The 20,103-nt window shown below is 47.3% G+C and overlaps 1 protein-coding gene across 1 annotated transcript in view; it reads right to left on the reverse strand.

The window, feature by feature from the left end:
• The window catches only part of LOC149336332 (uncharacterized), a 28,306-nt gene extending 10,696 nt beyond the window's left edge, over positions 1-17,610 (reverse strand). Inside the window, exons 1-3 of the mRNA XM_089554698.1 lie at positions 17,409-17,610; positions 5,217-5,496; positions 2,545-2,705 (exon numbers count right to left, since the gene is read on the reverse strand). Coding sequence (XP_089410824.1) covers positions 2,545-2,705; positions 5,217-5,496; positions 17,409-17,573 — 606 coding nt within the window. The 5' untranslated portion in view covers positions 17,574-17,610. The remainder of the gene's footprint in view (positions 1-2,544; positions 2,706-5,216; positions 5,497-17,408) is intronic.
• Between the last annotated feature and the right edge of the window lie 2,493 nt (positions 17,611-20,103).

A 20,103-nucleotide genomic window follows, 5' to 3' on the forward strand; every position in this document is an offset into this window, starting at 1 on the left:
GTCCAAACAACGCGGACCCTGTTGCATGCGTATAAAGGTTAGCAGAGAAGAAATTTACACACAGGAGCACACTATGGCTTCACCTCGGCCAGGTTTGCACTCACGTTGGCCCCTTTTATTTTCAATTGGTTCACCTGCGATAACCTCTTGTTGGGTGCGGGCTTCCTTTCACTTTTTATGCTAAGCATACTACTTTCGCTACCACTTCAGCCCTTCACCGTGGTTATGCGCCTCCAAATCACGTGATACATGACGTCACACCACGTGACACGGTGACGTCACGACAGTGGAGAAACGGGGGTCCACCTCGCGCCGTCGCTGTGGTTGTGCGCCTCCAAATCACGTGATACATGACGTCACACCACGTGACACGATGACGTCACGACAGTGGAGAAACGGGGGCCCACCTCGCGCCGTCGCTGTGGTTGTGCGCCTCCAAATCACGTGATACATGACGTCAAACCACGTGGCACAATGACGTCACGACAGTGGAGAAACGGGGGCCCACCTCGCGCCGTCGCTGTGGTTTTGCGCCTCCAAATTACGCGACACGATGATGCTTCACATTCTCCAGGCTTAACCAAGTTAAGCCTCAGCCACTTTTTATTCTTATTCTTTTTCTTAGCCGCCGCGGTGGCTCAGTTGTTACGGTGCTCGGCTGCTGACCCGAAAGACGCGGGTTCGAACCCGGCCGCGGCGGCTAGAATTTCTTTGAAGGAGAAATTCTAGAGGCCCGTGTACTGTGCGATGTCAGTGCACGTTAAAGAACCCCAGGTGGTCGAAATTTCCGGAGCCCTCCACTACGGCGTCTCTCATAGCCTTAGTCGCTTTGGGACGTTAAACCCCATAAACTAAACTAAACTAAACTATTCTTTTTCTTATTTCTTAAGAGGCCTACAATAAAGCGGTTATCGATATTGGAAAGGGATTGCTGTGCGTCGGATCTGCCGTGAAAGGGAGGCTCCGGATGGTTTTGTAATGTATTAAGGCGAAAGCCTTTAATGGCTCATGCTATCGTGACCAAGACATGTTATCAAATTTGTCCACGTTTCAGGTTGGTCGAAATGATCGTGACATCACTGCGCGTGAATTTTGACGGGTGTCCGCCGAAATAAGTGAGACAGTTGCTGTGCAATTTCATTTCCTCAAATACAATTTTAGACTGGTGTCCACCGAGATACGTGAGACCGTTACCGTGTAATTTCCTTTCCTAACAATTTTCATATTCTTCATTACGGCCCCTCTTTCTCCTTTCACTCCACTTTCTCCCTTCCTGTACGCTGTGGTTAAGGTGTCCACCGAGATGACAGAATTACAGCGCCATTTCCTTTCCTCAAAAAGCGCTGCGCTCGAAGGGCAACGCATCACGCCGAACGGCTGGTTTCGTTTCGTGGACTCTCTGGCAGCGCTACAACACGCTTTCGCGTTCCACTCCTAAAGGCAAAGATTAAGCGTCAATAATTGGCAGGTAATTAATGAACCAACAGAATGTGAAGTGAACAATCGCATGGCAGAATGCAGCACTCAGGCTTTCGCCTTTCACCACTTTAGCCGCTAAAGTTCCTCGTAATTTTTTATGCGAAGCATACTACTTTAGCTACCACTTCAGCCCTTCACCATAGTTATGCGCCTCCAAATCACGTGATACATGACGTCACACCACGTGACACGATGACGGCACGACAGTAGAGAAACGGGGGCCCACCTCGCGCCGTCGCTGTGGTTGTGCGCCTCCAAATCACGTGATACATGACGACACACCACGTGACACGGTGATGTCACGACAGTGGAGAAACGGGGGCCCACCTCGCGCCGTCGCTGTGGTTGTGCGCCTCCAAATCACGTGATACATGACGTCACACCACGTGACTTGATGACGTCACGACAGTGGAGAAACGGGGGCCCACCTCGCGTCGTCGCTGTGGTTGTGCGCCTCCAAATTACGCGACACGATGATGCTTCGCATTCTCCAGGATTAACCAAGTCAAGCCTCAGCCATTTTTTGCTCTAATGTTGACAAAAAAAAATCCATGACTAACATTACATCTTTCTTTTTTTTTACCGCATCCTTTTCCTCCTGCTCATCCTTCCATTGATGGGTACTGATTGCGAAGTTCAGCACGGCCGGACTTTGAAGGCAACTGGAACTGCGACTGACACTGGCATCGCACTTTTATTGCCCTTTTGTCGTTTCGCTAGTTTTACTGACGATACGGCATCAGGTTGGCACTTTGAGCAATGGTTAACAAAATTTTGATCGTAACTGCCGCCAGAAAAATGTCACATAGCTGTCTCTTCAGCGATAACTATGACGGCTTCAAGCCTCCAAAGCGATAAGGCGCAGCAGTAGCTTGTGAAATAAAAAATAACCAGTTTTATTTCCAATGGCTGCTCCTATACATTGTTAAATAAAAAAATACTAATTATTGTGAAGTTTCAGTTATTGTCGAAGGTAGATGGCTCCTAAATCTCTCGGCTTGTTGCCAAGAAAATAGAAGGGTTTGTCCTGTAAGTGAGAAGCTTTCAAGCAACAATTTTCCTCACCTCGAGAGCTTGAACCAGGGCGTGGGCGGCGGAGACGGGAAGCCCGTTTTGCATCACGTCGAGGACGCGTAGCCTAGAGTCGGTGCGCAGCTGGCAGGCAGCAACTACAGCGAACACCTCACCCAAGAGGCACCCCTTAATCCGGAGCTGCAACAGGACACCTGAGAGGGGACAGACGCGCGCACATAAAAGGACATGTGAACATATGGCTTCTGGTTGTCGCGTTCTGCGTAAAACGCTGATCTGAAGAAAATGAAGCAGATGCCTAAATCACTAAAGTAATGATCACTAAAGTCGATCGCGACTTGCGTCGTTGGAACGACAAACAAGCCATTGGAGACCTAGTTGCCATTTCGTCGGAAATTCGTGCGGTGCCACAACAACCGCCGTCTCATACAGGACCTTCAAAAGTTCCGTGCTTATGTTGCGAAATATTGTTTTTCTCAAGTCGAGCAACTTTGCATGGTTTCTTGCACTGCGCCATGGAGCCCAGAGCTCCCACTGTGTACGCAGAAAATGCTATCGATCCTAGTCTTGATCGTAAGGGCAATATAAGCGCATAGGCGCCAAAGTGGTTGCTCTGGAGGATACGGAACATTTGGTCATCTGATTTGGGTTGCGATATCTTCCAGGCATCCATAAAACGTTTCACCAGACAACACACTCTCACTAAGAAAACTGAATGAACGAATGAGTGCATGAACGAATGAATGAATGCTTTCCATTTTTGTCTTACAAAAACCGCGGGTGACGAAGAAAAGCGGTTCACACTGACTGCTGGAGAAGGTTCGACACCCGTACAAGTCGCCAACATCAAGAGCGACAGCTGACGCCTAATCAAAGGAGGCAACAAATTAAAGGAGGAAGCATTGTAACTGAGGGACCCGATTAAGGGAGGAAGCATTGCAATTTGAGGTCATATATTTATAATAATTAGGAACCCCTCAACAGTAGAGTTCAGGGGTACCTCTAAGCTCTGTTTCAGCACCCTTTCTTTTATTAAAATATATCAATAGAATTCGTAATGACAACTCAACTTTAAAGATGCCGTTGTCGTTCAGTGATTATGATGCCCGGCTGATGACCAGAAGACGCGGTTTCCATCCCGTATTAGAAGCAAAATTCGTCCTAGTATGGGAAACAATCCTTGTACCACTGCCCATCTCAGGCGGTCGCTGTTACTAACCATGCTAACCAGGTCATCGAACGTGTGTAAGGTGGAGCGAGATCGAATTGATCAAGTCGAATCGGCAGCAATATTCGTCTAATGTTTTTGGGTGAATCCGTTAAGTTGGAACCGCTTTGTAATAAGAGAGTATTTACTCATTAGCTCCACCCAAGCGCCGCTATACGGCTGAAATGAAAACTATTTATTGGAAGCTAAATTCGTTCTAGTCAGGGGATTGAACTCGGGACCACTGCCTAGCTGGGGAAGTCGCCCTACCAACTAAGCAAACAGAGATGGCTGACTAGGAACAATTCCATTTCGCACAACCATCTACGTGCTTTCCGTCCCGGTTAACTTAGTTTGTAGGGCGACTTCCCCGGACAGGCTCCGGTCCCGAGTTCGATCTTCGGGCCAGTACTAATTTTTTTGAGCTGTGAAGTTTGTGAAAGTTGCATATCTCCTCTGTAGCCGTATGGATGCGATTGGGTAGATGCTCAGATGTAATTATTCCCTTATTACAAATTAGGCATGAGTGGCCAAAGTAGAATATGGTTGTAACTCAGATTACCCTTCAAATGTTAGTGGTACGGGCGAGGTCTCTCGTCTTGACCCTCAGACTACAATCTGCAACTAAGGGCACTCGTAAGCTGGAAGGTCGTTTGTTGAAGTCACTTGAAACCTATGCGCACACGCAAGTGCACCGAAGCAGGTAATGCAGGGCGTAAAAAATTAATTCTGAGTCGGTAGCACATACACTCCCCTCGCCTCAAGTTCTGTAGCATTAAAACCTCACTGCTTAAACAAGGGTCGCGCAAAACGCATGAATTAAATTAACCTGAAATTTTCGTTAGCAGCTGATAGTTCATTCTGCACAAAATTCTTGGCAGCTTGGCAGTGAATGAGAGATTAGCGCTGATGCAGGAACACATACATCAATTAGCAGTGCGATCTGCAATATGCAAGGAGGGGACTGTAGGACGCTTTTTGCTTTAGAGGGATTTAAAGTATTGCTCTATAGAAACACCTCCGGCCTATTTCACTGGATGGCAGCAATGCACAGTTCTCAAACACACCCGGTTCTTAAACTTTTGCCAATCAAGCTGAGACTATAGATCTCGTGTATTCCAGGATAAAATAACCAATAACGCACACAGTTTGTTCGTCGTGCTATCTATTCCAGTCCCTCACACTCGGGAAAGTGCTTGTCCCAATACTGTCGAGGTTTCGTCAGCGCAAGCTTAATCTACCACTGGTTCCCACAAGCCTCGACCTCTTGTCGTTACACAAGGTCTTCGACTCTTTCATGAAGATCATAGTTTAGGCCAGTCGAGGTCCAATAGAGGTTTTTTAAGCGCTGAACTCAAGCGCAAGTAAAGGCTGTACAGAAAAAGCCGGCAGACGGCAGAACACCTGCTCTACTTGCGCCCTCTGTTTCGTTCCTTGGTCGTTTCGAACTACATCAACTTGTAATGAAACCACGTTAAGGGGGAAACGCAGTCCTTGCCTCCAATGAGTGTTCCGTAGGCCCTCTGCAGGCGCGGTTCGTACTTGGTACAGTCGAAGAATTCGAGGCTTTCCAGGCGGCTTGTCTTTCTCCTTGATGGCTTCTCCGCGGCGCCGGGCACTCTCGCGTACGAAGGCGGGCGTCGTGTCAGGGCGGTGGCCATGGTCTCAATGTCCTCAACTCGGATGGCGAAAGTGTGCACGGACAAGGACTTCAGAGTGGAGCTCTTCACTGCAGCGCGAAGCACAGCCGAAGGAGAGAACTCCTCTTTGCCGTGGATCTGCCGCCGTAACAAATGAAGAAAAAAATGCATAAAATTTGGGGCGAAGTTTACGAACATATTTATTATGGGAGAGGAATTAGAGGCAATGCTAAGAGACGTTCCCCGCTCGCTTCTTTCCAGAAGACACTCTGGCTAGCTGGTTTTCTGCAGGGCGTCGTTTTCTCTCAAGGAAACGTCACAATTTAATGGGAGGCATACCGGCTCCTAAAATACCCTGAGCACTACGAACTCGGCTACTAATGGGGAAGATGATCGCTTGAAGTTTTCCACAAATCATCCCTGGTGAAAGCACCGAACTATCAGTTAGATTTCCGCGGAAACCAACAAGGAAGCAAAGAAATAGAATGCACAGACAAGCGCTCATGAGTGCATTGCCTTTTTTTTTCACCTCATCGGTTTGCGCGAACAGGTTAGCTTCACTGGTGACTGCACGAGAGCACTTGCCTATTGCCGCAGCCTGTCGTGCCTCGTGTTCAACTCCAACACACTGTCGCACTGCGCATTTCGCACTGTCTTCTTCATCAACTGTCGAACTAATATACACACTCTCACGTTGTACATTGCAAGTCGTCATCTTCAACTAAAGCTATCGAAATAATATCGTCGCCAGATGTGCCAACGACCAAGAAAAGAAGAACTGTTAGCCATTTAAGCTAAACACATGCTTTCGCACGTCTTCGCGGTTTAACCGCATTAAAACCCAAACACTTTATTGTTTGAAATAAACGACAAACTGACGATGGCTGTAGAACATTTTTTTATAAAAGCACCCACCGTTCAGGTAGCCTGAATTACACAGTATGGAATGGCTCACCATCGAAAATGGCTATTCCACAGATAACATGTATCTTATCTTTGAACACCTGATAACCACCTTCAGAGCAGAGGACTCGAAAGTAGCTGGTTCCTTTTACGGCATTTTTCGATGGCAATGCGATTTTCCAGTAGATAGCCACACACTCGCAATCATTGTGAAACAGGAATCTTGAAAATGTAAGTGTCATGTGACACCTACAAAGGAAGAATAGAATGGAATAGATGGCGAGGTGGCGAGGTGGCGGAAGAAGCATAAAGGTGTATCGATTTAGACGGGGTAGTAACAGCAACGTCTGACCACGAAGAAGAGTAAGTGAATAGATTGGTATGGTGTACGCTCGGCAACTGCCTCCAACCTATGTGGACAGGTTAGAGGTAGCCCGGAAAAAAAAAACAGTAGCCATGTCCTCGCCGTTCTTATGTGTATAGGCGGCAAGAAATTTCAGGGTAATGAGAAAGCCACGATACAAACGAGAGCGCGCCTAGAGTGGAAAGGAAACTTCCTAAGCAGCACAGGTAATCGGCCCAGTATGGAAATGGATGGTTTCAGTCTAGTCGTTTGTAAGCCTTTGCCGTTGCATTTCCAATATTGGGTCTATTAGCTGCGTTTCTGGGGCTGTAGGGGTAAAGTGAAGTAAAAGTAAGGATAATGGCGTAGATTTGATAACAGACGCTGCTCAAAATGCAGCATGAAACAAAAATGAGAAACATTGACTTTTACAGGATTACTGTGCAGTGGACGCTAACCGGTGGTCTGTCAGAGCAACGGAGTTGGTACCACGGGAAACGAATCTCAGCTCCCAGGCGCAAACACTCATGTTTTGGGACGATATTCGAAAATCTGCTGGCGTAGCTTCCTCTCACGTGGCGGAGGACAATGGTGTGCAATGGTGTGCAAGACATATCTCCCGTGCTTCAGCAAGAGTGGTCGCGTGTGAAGGGTTCCATACGATGATCTGCTCACCCTCTGTACATTACGCACGCGATTATGAACACTTTCCAAGACTGTTCTGTCACTAGAATGTTGATTATGGCACAATGAATCATGTTTTTGTTTGCAACGGTTGCCCACTAGCGATCATTAAAGGGGTCGTGAAATGTTTTCCGAAAATTTTGAACGACGTGTGTATTTGGAATTCTAACCCTTCATTCTATAGTATACCTTGGTTCGTTTCTTCGTCTGGGTTGATTGAATAGCGAAAAAAACTAAATTTCGGTTTCCCAGCGCGCGTCCCCCTCAACTCACAGCAAACGTCATTTTAAGAAGCCAATCTGAGGCTTCTGTCGTCAACACAACATGGCGGCTTAGCGAGGCCTGTTTAGCCATAGTTGACCGAGGTTACAACATGCATATTGACTCGAATGTGACACCGTCGTCTGCTCAGAATGGAGCTGCTAGCTGTCAAGGCACGACCTCCTCTATAAACTTCCGACCTGTTCATGCTGACGCTCCCCCTGTCGCCAGATTTGCTTTTGCTTGTCTAGTTTTTTTTAGTTCGCCAAACTGCCGCCGCAAGCAGTGGCGCTGCAACTTACCCCCTTGCCGGCTTTGCTCTCCGCTCTCCGCACGGCTGTCTCCGCGTGCTCCGCTTGTTGTTGCGTGCCGCAGGTGTTTGCTTTTGTGACATTCGGAGATGATCGTGTGTATTTCTGGGAAGCCGGAGCTGGTCAGGCTGCTTCTCAGCTTTTTCTCCCTCACCTTCATGATGAAAATTAAAGGAGCTATTATTATTCTGTGTGGTCTCATTTGCGAATTTGTCGTCCTAGGTCAGTATGTTGTAGCCGCTAGAGCAGGGTTGATTTTATTCTGCCAGAGGAAGTGGGGAACTGATGCCTGTATACTTGCTTCAGATGTGATGTTGGTGGGCTGTCGGTAAATTGCTGGGGGCTAGGTAGTTGGAGCTTGTATATATTCGATTAGGTCCTTAGTCATACAGCCTAATTTTAACTGGTAGTATACTGGTTGTACTTGGCAGTGTTAATGATGGTACATTAATAAAATATGTTCTGCTGGTCTGAACATTTCAGTTTCGGATTACTGATTTTCCTGCATTTGTGATGCTTGTGAACAGAAATGGTCACTACAAGTACTGGTGCTAGAATGTACCATCTGTTCAGGGAATAAAACTTTGATTGAACTGTGAGCTTGCTTTTTACCTCTATTTCGTGCAGTGCAAAACTACTACATACAGCCGCGTGCAAAAGGTTTGCAGCATGGAACTTGCATGGAATTCCAAATTTTTGTCTATTAGTACTGAGCATGAAAATCGTGAAAATTTGTCGCAGTCATAACGAGATTTAACCGCTAAGCATTTCACTTTGAGAAGAAATGCATTCGCTGCAGCAGAATATCGTTCCTGAGTTTCATTCTGCAGAGGCTTTTAGGTGGATCTAATGTTAATAGTGGTTATCAAGATTAACCACCCAGGTTCATCTAGTATTGCAAACAACAGGATGTCTAAAAGTGTTCAACCAGAACACATGTCCTTTTTCAAGATGAAAATCCTACGGAAATAAAGTTTTTCAGCACAAGAGTTTCATAGCTATACTACATAAAGCTTGGAACATTCCTATGGATGAGAAGCGCTCACAAGAGTTGCTGAATGAAGTCCAGTTTGCCTCCTAACGCTCTATGTAGCCGCAGTAATGAAAGCTCGGGGCACCTCCGATGCGATCGAGATACGCGGCAGTTAATGCCAGCGAAGCTCCACCGACGCTCAAACAGTGGCCATAACCGCGAGAATTAACGCTGTTAGGGGTCATTTTCAAGATACTGTAGGCGCGAATAGTCGCTGTAGCACGTAGCGGCACGCCGACTTGTGTTGCTTTCGTTGTTAGAAGGTCGCTATTACTAGACCCCGACGCATAAAACGCGGGCGCCCCTGCCGTTCTCTATTATCCTCCCTTCTGGACAGGATGATAAAGGTAAAGTTTACGGAACCTGGAATGAGCAGGTCGTAAAGGTAACCGACTTATACGGGTGACAGTGTACGCTAATTGTATTTTTTTCGCGCTGCAGGAACTTGCATGGTTTTCAAGATCAATGTATTGGCTACCCATGCACGAATAATTACTTTTGCACCAGACAGCGAAGCGTTGCTGCACAAAATGAAGCAAGGAAAGGAATATAAGACTTGCATTTTCCAGGCCATGCGCTGTATAATACTGTTGTTTGTTTTTCATACCTATGCGTTCCCACGGCAAAATCGCTCGTGCACTGGATCAGGTAGTCAATCGTATTTCGGAACCCTCCGCTACGGTGCTTCTCATGGCCCGAGTGCTGCTTTGAGACGTTGAACCCCATGAATCAGTCAATCTACGCGCTAGGAACACAAAAAACAAACAGAAGAACGCGCACTGCAGTGCGTGAGGACCAGCCAGGACCGTCGCGCACGACATCGCATCGTCTGCTGTGGGGGTTAGTCCAGGCGACACCTGGCGGTAACTTCGGTCCCTACACAACAGTTTTTAGGTCCGCGCGCCGCCGTAGGGGTGACGTCAGTGAGCAGGTCGGAAGTTTATAGAGGGGGTCGTGGTCAAGGTGCGAAAACTTGGCCGGCGCTGGACGCGGGCGCGCCAGGCGACGAGCTGCACTGCTCTCTGGCTGCCCTGGTCGTCGCTAGGCCTGCTTCGCATCGAAGCCGCGGTGGACAGCGCTTCGGAAGCAGCCTGGGTTATAATAAAATGCCTGCTTTTGGCATCGCTCTACTGTCAACAACATCGTCTCACGACAAAAAATATGGTCATTGTTGCGGTGCGCTCGGCAGCGGAGCTATATAGCGGACGCTAGGCGAGCAAGCCGGACCGCAACGGCCGGGCAGCGGCAGCTGAGCGGCGGTTGTGGCAAAACATTTGCTCGTATTACAGCTGCTGCTTCTACCAGCAACTCGGCATTGTTCAACGATCCTTAAAAATGATCTATTTTCCACACTTCTTGCTCGCACAGTTTATTATTTACGTGAAGAAAAATCTTTAGCTCATTTTTATGACGCCAGCGGACGGGATCCAGGTTTGCCGGCCGGCCTGCATTCACATTCACAGCTATTTCACATTCGCACCAGAAAAGACAAAACAGCCATGCTATCAGAAAGGCTGCCTGTTACATGGAGGAAGGTGTGGCAGCATGCCGAGCTTTCGGCAACGACGCCGCCTGCAGACGCGCCGGGCGATGAACTGCGAGGCTTGCCGGCGGCCCTGGTCGTCGCTAAGCCTACCTGGTTTTGCATCGATACTATCGATACCGCAGCTGAGGGAGCTTCGGAACTGGTCAGCGCTGTAAAAGCTACTACTCTCGTCACCCCTTTAACTGTGAAGCTGTCCCATAATAAAATAAAGACATGCTCGATTTCCGCGATGACAGCGGAGCTAGCAAATGCCAGCTATGCGAGCGGCGACCAGGCAGTAAATAATGCGGTCATGGGATGAAATTTGCTTCTATCGCCGAATTAAATACTGCCAGCAACTCGGCATCAGCCAACGATCCTCAAAAATGATTCATTTTTGGCATTCATCTATTCCAGTGCTTGTTATGAGCGTGAACAAATAATACTAGCGTGTTTTTCTGACTCCGGGGGCCGGCATCCTGGCTGACAGGCCGGCCCCGAGAAACGCGCCCCACGTCATTATGACGCTGGCGCTCTGCGCGCTCGCATTCTGCCCCTTGTCAGTGCGACGCGCCGCGTGCGGCCTGTCATTGACATCGGTTGGGCGCAGGCGGCGAGCTGCTGTCAGTCGTTGTTACGCCGCTCACAACGGCACGTCGCGCGCCCGGCAAGTAGCAGTTATGCCGAGAGCCCGCGACACCTCTGCCTGCGGGAGAGAGAGAGAGAGAGAAAACTTTTATTGCTCTTTCAAGAGATTCGCGGAGATGAAGACTTCTTGGTCGTCCTGCTTGGGCGCTGGCGACTTGAGTCTTCGAGCAAGGGTGGGCCCTCAGTCCAGGGCTCCACTGAGTCGTGCCGCTTCAACAGCGTGCTGTACCAAGGCCCTCTGGACCTCGAGCTCGCTGCTGGAGAGACAGCTCTCCCATTGCTCCTCACTCGGTGTTTGATCATTGTGGAATGCTATGTTTCTTTCGCACTCCCAGGTAATGTGATAGAGTGTAGGTGTACCGCCGCACCAGGGACAGTCTGTTCTGAATTGCGTTGGTGACATTTTGCTGTATATGTACAGGTTAGGAAAAGTGTTCGTCTGTAGCCTACGCCATCCTACAGCCTCTTCCCTAGTCAGTGCTCTGTGTGGTGGTGGATACCTCAATCTAGTTCCCCTATAAAGTTGTAGGGTCTCTGCGTAGCCTCCCTCGCACGTGAGTAGCCGTAACTCCGGGGCGTCCGATAAGCCTGCTCGGTAAGTGAGCCCTCGAGCCAGGCTGTCCGCCCTTTCGTTTCCTGCTACGCCTGCGTGAGCTGGCACCCAGATGATATGCTGTATAGGCGTTTTTCCAGCGGAAGCTGCCGCCTCGCCGATGATCCTAAGGGCGATGCCGCTAATGTTGCCCTTCGTATAACTCTTGCATGTTTCTTTCGAGTCCGTTAGAATGTTCAGGGAGCGGCCTCTTCTATAGCCTTCGGCTACCGCCAGCGCGACGGCAATCTCTTCGGCCTCCGCTATCCCCGACACTCCCACTGAAGCGCAGGAGGTCATTTCCCCTGTACCATTGACTACCACTACAGCGGCTGTGCGCTTCTCTACGCTTGCGTACATAGAAGCGTCCGTATATAGTGTGTTTTCGGATCGGCCTAGCCTTTTGTCCATCTGCTCGGCCCTAGCCCTCCGCCTCTCCTCGTGTAAGTTGGGATCCATGTTTTTCGGCAATGGCCCTACATTGAAAGTCCTTCTGAGGTCGTCTGGTACTTCTGTGTATCTGTCAGCCAGACCACCGGTGTTCCGACCCAACCTCTTCAGGAGCGCCCTTCCTGTGGGGGAGCCTCTGAGTCTAACCAGTTGTGCACCCGTTTGAGCCTCTGCGAGCTCGTCGAAGGTGTTGCTGACTCCGAGCTGGAGCAGTTTTTCGTTTGATGCGTTCCTGGGTAGGTGCAAAGCGATCTTGTAGAGCCCCGACCGTGAACCTCCGAACCCGGTCGTGGACTCGAGTCTTCATCTCTATCGCAAGGGGTGGGTTGACTCGCAGCCCCATCTGCATATTATGCCTAACCCTCTTCACGCTTCCGGAATATATTTTTCTGCAGCAAAGAACAAAAGCGCGGAGCCGATGCGCGCCGCGATGGCTGACTCGTTCGTATCCAGTTCATGTAAACAGGGAGTCGTCGAGATGGGCTGGCCTTGCTCAGCTCGATTCTCTGACTCAAACCACCGCTGTCAAGGAACACCACCTAGATAGGTTCACGTAAGCAAGGCTATGTCGAGCCGCTGATACTGAAGCCAACGAGGATGGAGAAGCAGAACCGAAACCGAAACTGGTCCCAGGTCAGTGATTGATGTATGACCACGCGCTGCAGTTTAACAGAGTTGAATAGACGATATACGAAATTGCTTGGCGGTCTGGCAACACCGCGCCCACAACTTCCGGTTTCCATCTTAGGTCGGTCAAGCTCGTCGAGCTGGTGCATCGTTTTCTATGCGCGCTTTCTTCTTGCGAGTGGAATTTCAACAGGCAAGCTTCAGCTGCTGCGTTGTTTTCACAGCTGATCTTTGACCAAATGTAGGTGCTTTCAATAAGCGCCAGCTTACTACTACCGCGTCCTCAGCTGATGATCGCAATAATCGGCAGTTGAAATTGGGTCGGAAAGTCGAACCTTGACCGTGTGCTGTTGTCGTTTTAATGCTCGCATTAAAGCACCAGTTCAAGCATCACGCATTATCATGGCTATTTTATTCCCAGGTGGACACGAATTCACCTGGTAGGATAGCGAGCGGTTATTTTGCGGTGAGTTCGCACGTGTGTTGACAAACTTCTGTGACAGTGCGAACTTTCGTTCGCGCCAACGCCAGGAGCTTCGTGCACTGCAGTATAATCACACAAGACCCTCGACCAGCTGAGTAATTCGATTCCTTTACTGTAATGTTAGTTATATGGGGTTTTATGGCGCATAAGCAACTAGGGCTATCATGCGCCAAACACAAGGTTAGATGATGTTATGTCAAGTGTACAGAGGTTACATTATAATAGATTTAAAACATTGGCTTTCTTTAGAAACTTACAAACAAGTGAAAATTCGACAAGTGTTTGCTCGCCTAAAAGCAATGCCGGATGAAATGGAATGTGTTCATTGTAAAATACCGTAAAAATTTTTTTTCTAAGTTCTTCGAGATGTGAACAAGAAATTAAAATGTGATTTACTGTGAGCTCCTCACCACACATTTCACACACAGGTTTATCTTTTTTTTGTTAATAAGAAGTTATGGGTGATGTATGTGTGACCTATGCGTAAACGACATAAAATTACTTCGATAAAACGTTCTTTATGGCGCATGATTTCCATTCTTTTAAAATGGGCTTTATGGTATGCAGCTTGTTGTGTCCTTCATTTTCCCAAGTAGCTTGCCACTTTGCTCTTAGTCTGCTATGCAATAACTTCATGTAATCCCTAGGAGGCAAATTCACATGTTTTATTTCCATGGTTCTGGTTTGTGCAGCACACATGTCGGCTCTCTCATTGTCCCTAATGCCAATGTGACTGAGAACCCAGCAGAATTTTATAACATGTTTTCGTGTTGTGACCTTTACTATATTGTGTATGATGCTTCCAATCAGTGGCTCTGTGGCATTTTTGGAGTTTAATGCTGTAAGGACGCTCAGTGAATCTGTATAAATGATGCTGTTTTTGATGTTTTCATTTGTTATTTTCTGTACCGCAACACTAATAGCATAACACTCCGAGGTGAAAACTGTAGCAGATGAGGGCAGTCGTACTGCATTTTCATTTTTTCCTTGTATTACTGCGCTTCCTACATGAGCATGAGTTTTTGACCCGTCAGTATGAAACGCAGTGTAATTTCTGTATTTTTCTTGTAGTGCTAAATATTCTTGTATTATATGGTCGTGTGGCGTACAGGTTTTTACTGAAGCGTGCTAGTGTGACGTCACACACTGTGGGGAGAGTGTAGCACGGTGGTAGCGCTTCGTGTCTTGGGGCAATATTTTTAATTTCGTTTAGTATGTTCAGAGCTTGGCATTTTTCTTCGAAGCGCAAGAGCAACGGCTTAATCGCGTGAGGCTTGTTATTGAAGAGTATTCGGGATGGGCATTTCGTCACAATTGGGTAACAGATGTTTGGGCTGAGAAAGGATTTTGAGGATGTATGTACAAGTTAGTGCAGTTCTTCGATCTTCTAAGGAAGGTTCATTCGTTTCCACATACAGACTTGCTATTGGTGAAGTTCTGTAAGCACCTGAAGACAACCTTAAACCAAGATTGTGGATAGGATCCAGTCGTTTTATGTAGGATGGTCTTGCTGAGCCATATACGATGGACCCCTAGTCTAACTTAGAGCGAACCAGAGAACTATATATATGTAACAGGCATGCCCTATCAGACCCCCAGCGTTTTCTTGACAGTAGTTTCAGTATATTGAGGGCCTGGGAACATTTTTTCTTTAAGCTATTTATATGTGGCAAGAAAGTGAGCTTTTTATCGAAAGTTACTCCTAGAAATTTATGCTCTTGTTTGACAGGTAATGGGGTCTGGTTTAGATATAGTGTGGGGTCGGCCTGTAGGCCTCGTCTCAAAGAGAATAGAACCGCTACTGTTCTCTGAGGAGAAAATCTAAATCCGTTTCTATCTGCCCAGGCGGCCAGTTTATTTATTGTTATTTGTATCTGTCGCTCACAGGTAGGTATGCTGGAAGACGTGCATGCTATTTGGAGGTCATCTACGTAAACTGAGTACATTATGGATTTTGGGATTACTTTTCCTATGGAGTTCATTTTGATGATGAATAAGGTCGTGCTGAGGGTGCACCCCTGGGGTACGCCAGTTTCTTGTATAAAAGTGTTGGAGAAGGTTGCGCCTAGGCGGACTCGGAAGGTGCGGTTGGTTAGGAAGTCGTGACCGTGTGCTGTTGTCATTTTAATGCTCGCATTAAAGCACCAATTCAAGCATCACGCATTATCATGACTATTTTGTTACCAGGTCGACACGAATTCATCTGGTAGGGTATCGAGCGGTTATTTTGCGGTGAGTGCGCACGTGTGTTGACAAACTTCTGTGACAGTGCGAACTTTCGTTCGCGCCGACACCAGGAGCTTCGTGCACTGCAGTATAATCACACAAGACCCTCGACCAGCTGAGTAATTCGATTCCTTTACTGTAATGTGCAATGCGCACCCGCGGTTTTCAACGTCACCGTTTCAGAGCCCGGCGTCGGTTGATTTTCGCCACAATTCGTTGAAACCGCGTCCTGCTTAAGACACAGTCAGTCAGTCGACATTAACAAGAGGAAAGTAGGCATGCACATATAATTCAAAACATTGTAAGCAAAGACGCAGCTTTTTTTTTTTTTCAGATAAACACTGAGCCACCGCGGCGGCTTGATTAGAGAAAGATGCTACAGCTGTAGGTGCATGCACGGACTCAATACGCTGGTCAAGCTGTGTGTGCAGGGGCGAAATTAGCATGTTCGGTGGCTTCCGAAACTTAACTAGCTTGCTCCCAAACTTGTAAAAATGGATTTGTTGCGAAGCAAGCTGTTTGAGCTTACCACAACGATAATAAAATCTGATGGCCTGAAGCGTTTTCAGAACACTGTTGCACGTACTTTCTAGCTTAGAAATGCGTCCCTGCTTCATAATAAAGCAGCTATATTATTCGCTTCTTTATTTTATAGATTTTCGTCGCCGCAGATATCGAAGGTATTGGAATCCTCAAGAAATAAAGGATTCGCACTTCAGTTTTTATACGTAGGGTGTGTTGCTTCACAAAGACTCCTTAACGCGCGTAACATATGCGTATGGTACAGAGAGTTTGCTCGCCCTTCTAAAACTAATTGAACACGGGAAAAACTTGACTGAACACGTAGCAAACTAAGCAGTAATCGGCATATGGTTCTTCGAGTGAACTTACTTCGCCAGGGCACGAGCGATTGGCCCGCTCAAAAAAATTACCTTCTCTATTACGTTGTTCAAGTAGGCGTCTATATATATTCACGCCCGACCGGAGAGTTGATAAATGCACGAAATCGGCTTCTAATTTTCATCAGAGACAACAAAGGCTGTGGTCCCTATCTTAATTTAAACGCAAATCACCTCGAGAGATTTGTCAAAAATCAGCGCAGAAAGCGAAAGCTGCGCACTGATCCGCGTGCTGACACATGATACCTCGCATGGCGTTTTGTGCTACTAAAACGTTGGGACGGAGTAAAAAAATAGAAAAGCGAAAAGCTGGAACGCACCTAGTTCTGGAACGCATCGTAGTGTCTTTTCACAGTGGAGAGGGTAGCGCAACATTGCATCGGCATTTTACTTTTCAAACGAAGCGCAGCCTTTTTAAACCAACGCTGGGCAGTGGTTTCGTTTTCTGTACCGTACCAACATGGAGGACTTAGTTCTCGGAGCGCCGAGAGATGGCGCTGCGCATTTCGCATATCGTCTATTACGCTTGCAAATAATTGGAAAACTTTGTTTCACTTTCTGAATTTCTCATAAAGGTATTATTTTAGGGCAAACGAAAGTTGAAGATATCTGTACGTTTCTGAAGATCTTCAAATGACGTAGTCGAGTAGTGCGTGTGCCAGCCGACGGCGGCGCATGGTCGTTTCATGAGCACAAAAAGGCAGCGATTTCGAACGGGCTTTATTAAATGCAGACTCAATATTGAGTCGAAATATTTCGGAATCAGCATGTCTAATGTTTATGGAAGCAGTAAAAATTAAAACCGAGTAGCTTCATTTTCTTTTCACAACCCCTTTAAGCTCAAGGAGTGCGATATAAAACAAGGTAGTAAAGCAAATCAATTGCAAATAGCACTGCAATGATGGAGTGCTGCTACTCTGTCTAAATTAGGATCGGAACATGTCGAACGCCTCTCCGGCGAAAAAACCGGCGAGGCGAAGAAACTTCTGGCATATAGACTGCTTTTGCGTGCGGAATGGGATATACAAATAATCGCTCTACAAAAACTCTACCATACGCCTTACCTCGAGGCTCTCAAGGGCGATGTGTTTTTTCAGGACACGAGCAAGTGCTTTGCCCCCGTGTGCCCTCACGAAGTTCTGTTGCAGCATGAGTCTTGTGACTGTCGTGTTTTGAGCCAGATGGTCCAGGAACACAGTAGCGTTTTTACATTCAACCTGCGCAAACATTAAATGGTAGTGAGCAGGGCATTAAGGCCTTTATAGGTGTGGGCTGTGGCACGGAAGAAATGCAGAAAGCTTTATCCCTTTTCCACCCCTTCAGCAGCAGTTAGCACATCGAAATGTTACATGTACCTCGACTAGCCTGCAAACAGGACCGCAAACGGTCAGCGGACTTGGAAAATCTGCCTCTTGAAAAAGCTCACAAAATTTCAAATTTTATTCAGTCATATTTTTTCTATCATATCGTACCTATTCTGAGAACGTGCTAACAGAAAAAAAAAGATAGCTGCGTTCCCTAAATGCTTGCAAAAGTTATGAGAGCACAGGTTCTGAAATCTACAGTACTTCTTTGAACACACGCACCGCATTCAAATACCAGATGCCCGGACGTCGTTCTGTTACAGTGCAAACAACGCTACCATGCACGAACACTGACTAGCACGTGGTCAGCCTTGTCACTAAGGTCACTATCGGACTCTATTTCGGATTAACAAGAACTTAAGCCAGACTCTCAGGGGCATATTCCATTTTTCTTCAGTTGCACAGGCCGAAATGATGCAATAAATAGCTCCTTTTCAAGGAACGTCGCCGCAACTGCATTATGAAAGCCTGCCTCCATTTTGACTCAGGACTGCATTCTTGACCTCGAAATTGCAGTTCTTGCGTTCATGACCAAATTACATGCTCTGCCATGAGTCCATTTCTCCTAGGGTGGCTCGATGTCTACATCGTTTCTAAATGTTTCTCTCAATTAAGATTTCAATGCCTGGCAGCTGTATCTGATAGTTTCGTGCATGAAAGAGGAAATGCTGCTTCCCCCAAATATGTTTTGCGTTGCTGAATTGAGTACCCTCCGCAATAGCTCAATGGTTAGGACACTCGGCTACTGAGCCGGAGTTCTTGGGTTCGAAACCGGCCGCGGTGGCCTTGTTTCGATGGAGGCGAAATGCAAAGGCGTCCGCGTGCTGTCCGATTCAGTGCACGTTAAAGAACCTCGGGTGGTCGAAATTATTCCGGAGACCTCCTCTACGACACCTCTTTTTTCACTCTCACCTTCCTTCCTTCCCTTACAGCGCGGTTCGGATGTCCATCGAGATGAGTGACATTACAGCGCCATTTTCTTTCCTCAAAAACAAATTGTCAATTTCACTTTTCAAACTGAGCCCATGCCTCAGAATGACGCTAAGTAGCAACTTGTTTCCTCTCGGTTTTCAGTGGCTCAGGGTTACAACACAACTGCTTAATATTTACTACTTTCGAAGGCACCCCCAATGTGTTTCACAAGAGAAACTTGCTGCGATAGCCTCATTCTGAGAGGCCATTTTCATGAGGGAAGAAACGAATCCTTGGTCTCCGTCTCGTAGTTTCTCTGCTGTGGCTATTGATTGACTGATTGAAAACCATTATTGGAAATGACAAAACTATTAATCAGAGAGCAGGGATTGTTCCTTAGCCTAGGACTCCACTGTCTCGTGCAGCTTTCTCGACCGCTTCAATCAGCTTAAGCTTAAGTCAATGGGCAGAAGGACCAGCCTTCACGCTCGCCCCGTCTGTTCAGTGACGTCATCGTGGTATGCGACGCGCGGTGAGTTGTGTCGCCCTGATCGGTTGTGAGCTACTGTGAGCAGCGATTTTTAACAATTATTTCAAAATTTTAGGGTGCATGCTAGATGCTTCAAATTTGACTCGAAAACCCACAAAGACCGCCTCTACATATCTGTTGCACTAGAATATGCCCCTCAAAAACATGTCAGGGTACCTTTAATTCATGCACCCACCAGTTTACTCGAATCTTACAGCATGCCATTTTGTTGACCCTCCGTCCACAACTCAATGGCATTGAGTAGGGGTCACATTTAAAAGACAAATCGATGTATATGCAGAAGTAAAACAAACCCCAGTTAAAACGACAAGATGCTTCCTTATCTGGGCTTGCAGACTGCAAAATAGCAGATCATCGCAGCAACAAAATACGATTACAACATGGGTACGTTACCTCCACGTCGTGAATGGCGATGGACTTGAGAGTAGTGGTGCACACTAAGTAGGCGCTCAGCATGCGAGCCACTTCTTCGTTGAAGAGGACGCGCGATAAGTGCAGGGAGTGCAGGGCAGGGAGGCAGACCACCGAATGCGACCACAACTCCATGCCCATCCACTCTAGCTAATTAAAGTGAAGACAAAAGGGAAAGAAGGAAAAAAATTAGAATGGGTCGTTCTCCACCAGGATTACCACAGTTCTATCGTAGCGTCATCGAATACTGCCAGCCGCCTAGAGGGCATACGCAGAGGCCACCGAGGAACCAGGCGTGGAGCATCTGGCGTATAGAACCTATCTGCGCATGCGCTGTTGGCGGTTGGATGCCGCGGTCTCAAGCAGCAAAGGTAATCGGTCCAGTATTGCAAATGAACGGTTTCACTCTGGTCCTTTGTTGGGCCGGTCTTTGTCAATACGTTTCCTATATTGGGCCGATTAGCTGTGCCGCTTGGGGTATGTGGGGACGCTCTGATACATGTACGTATCTACTGGCAATTT

This window comes from Amblyomma mixtum, chromosome 7 (assembly GCF_055824585.1).
Source record: "Amblyomma mixtum isolate Tamu chromosome 7, ASM5582458v1, whole genome shotgun sequence".
Taxonomy (NCBI): Eukaryota; Metazoa; Arthropoda; class Arachnida; order Ixodida; family Ixodidae; genus Amblyomma; species Amblyomma mixtum.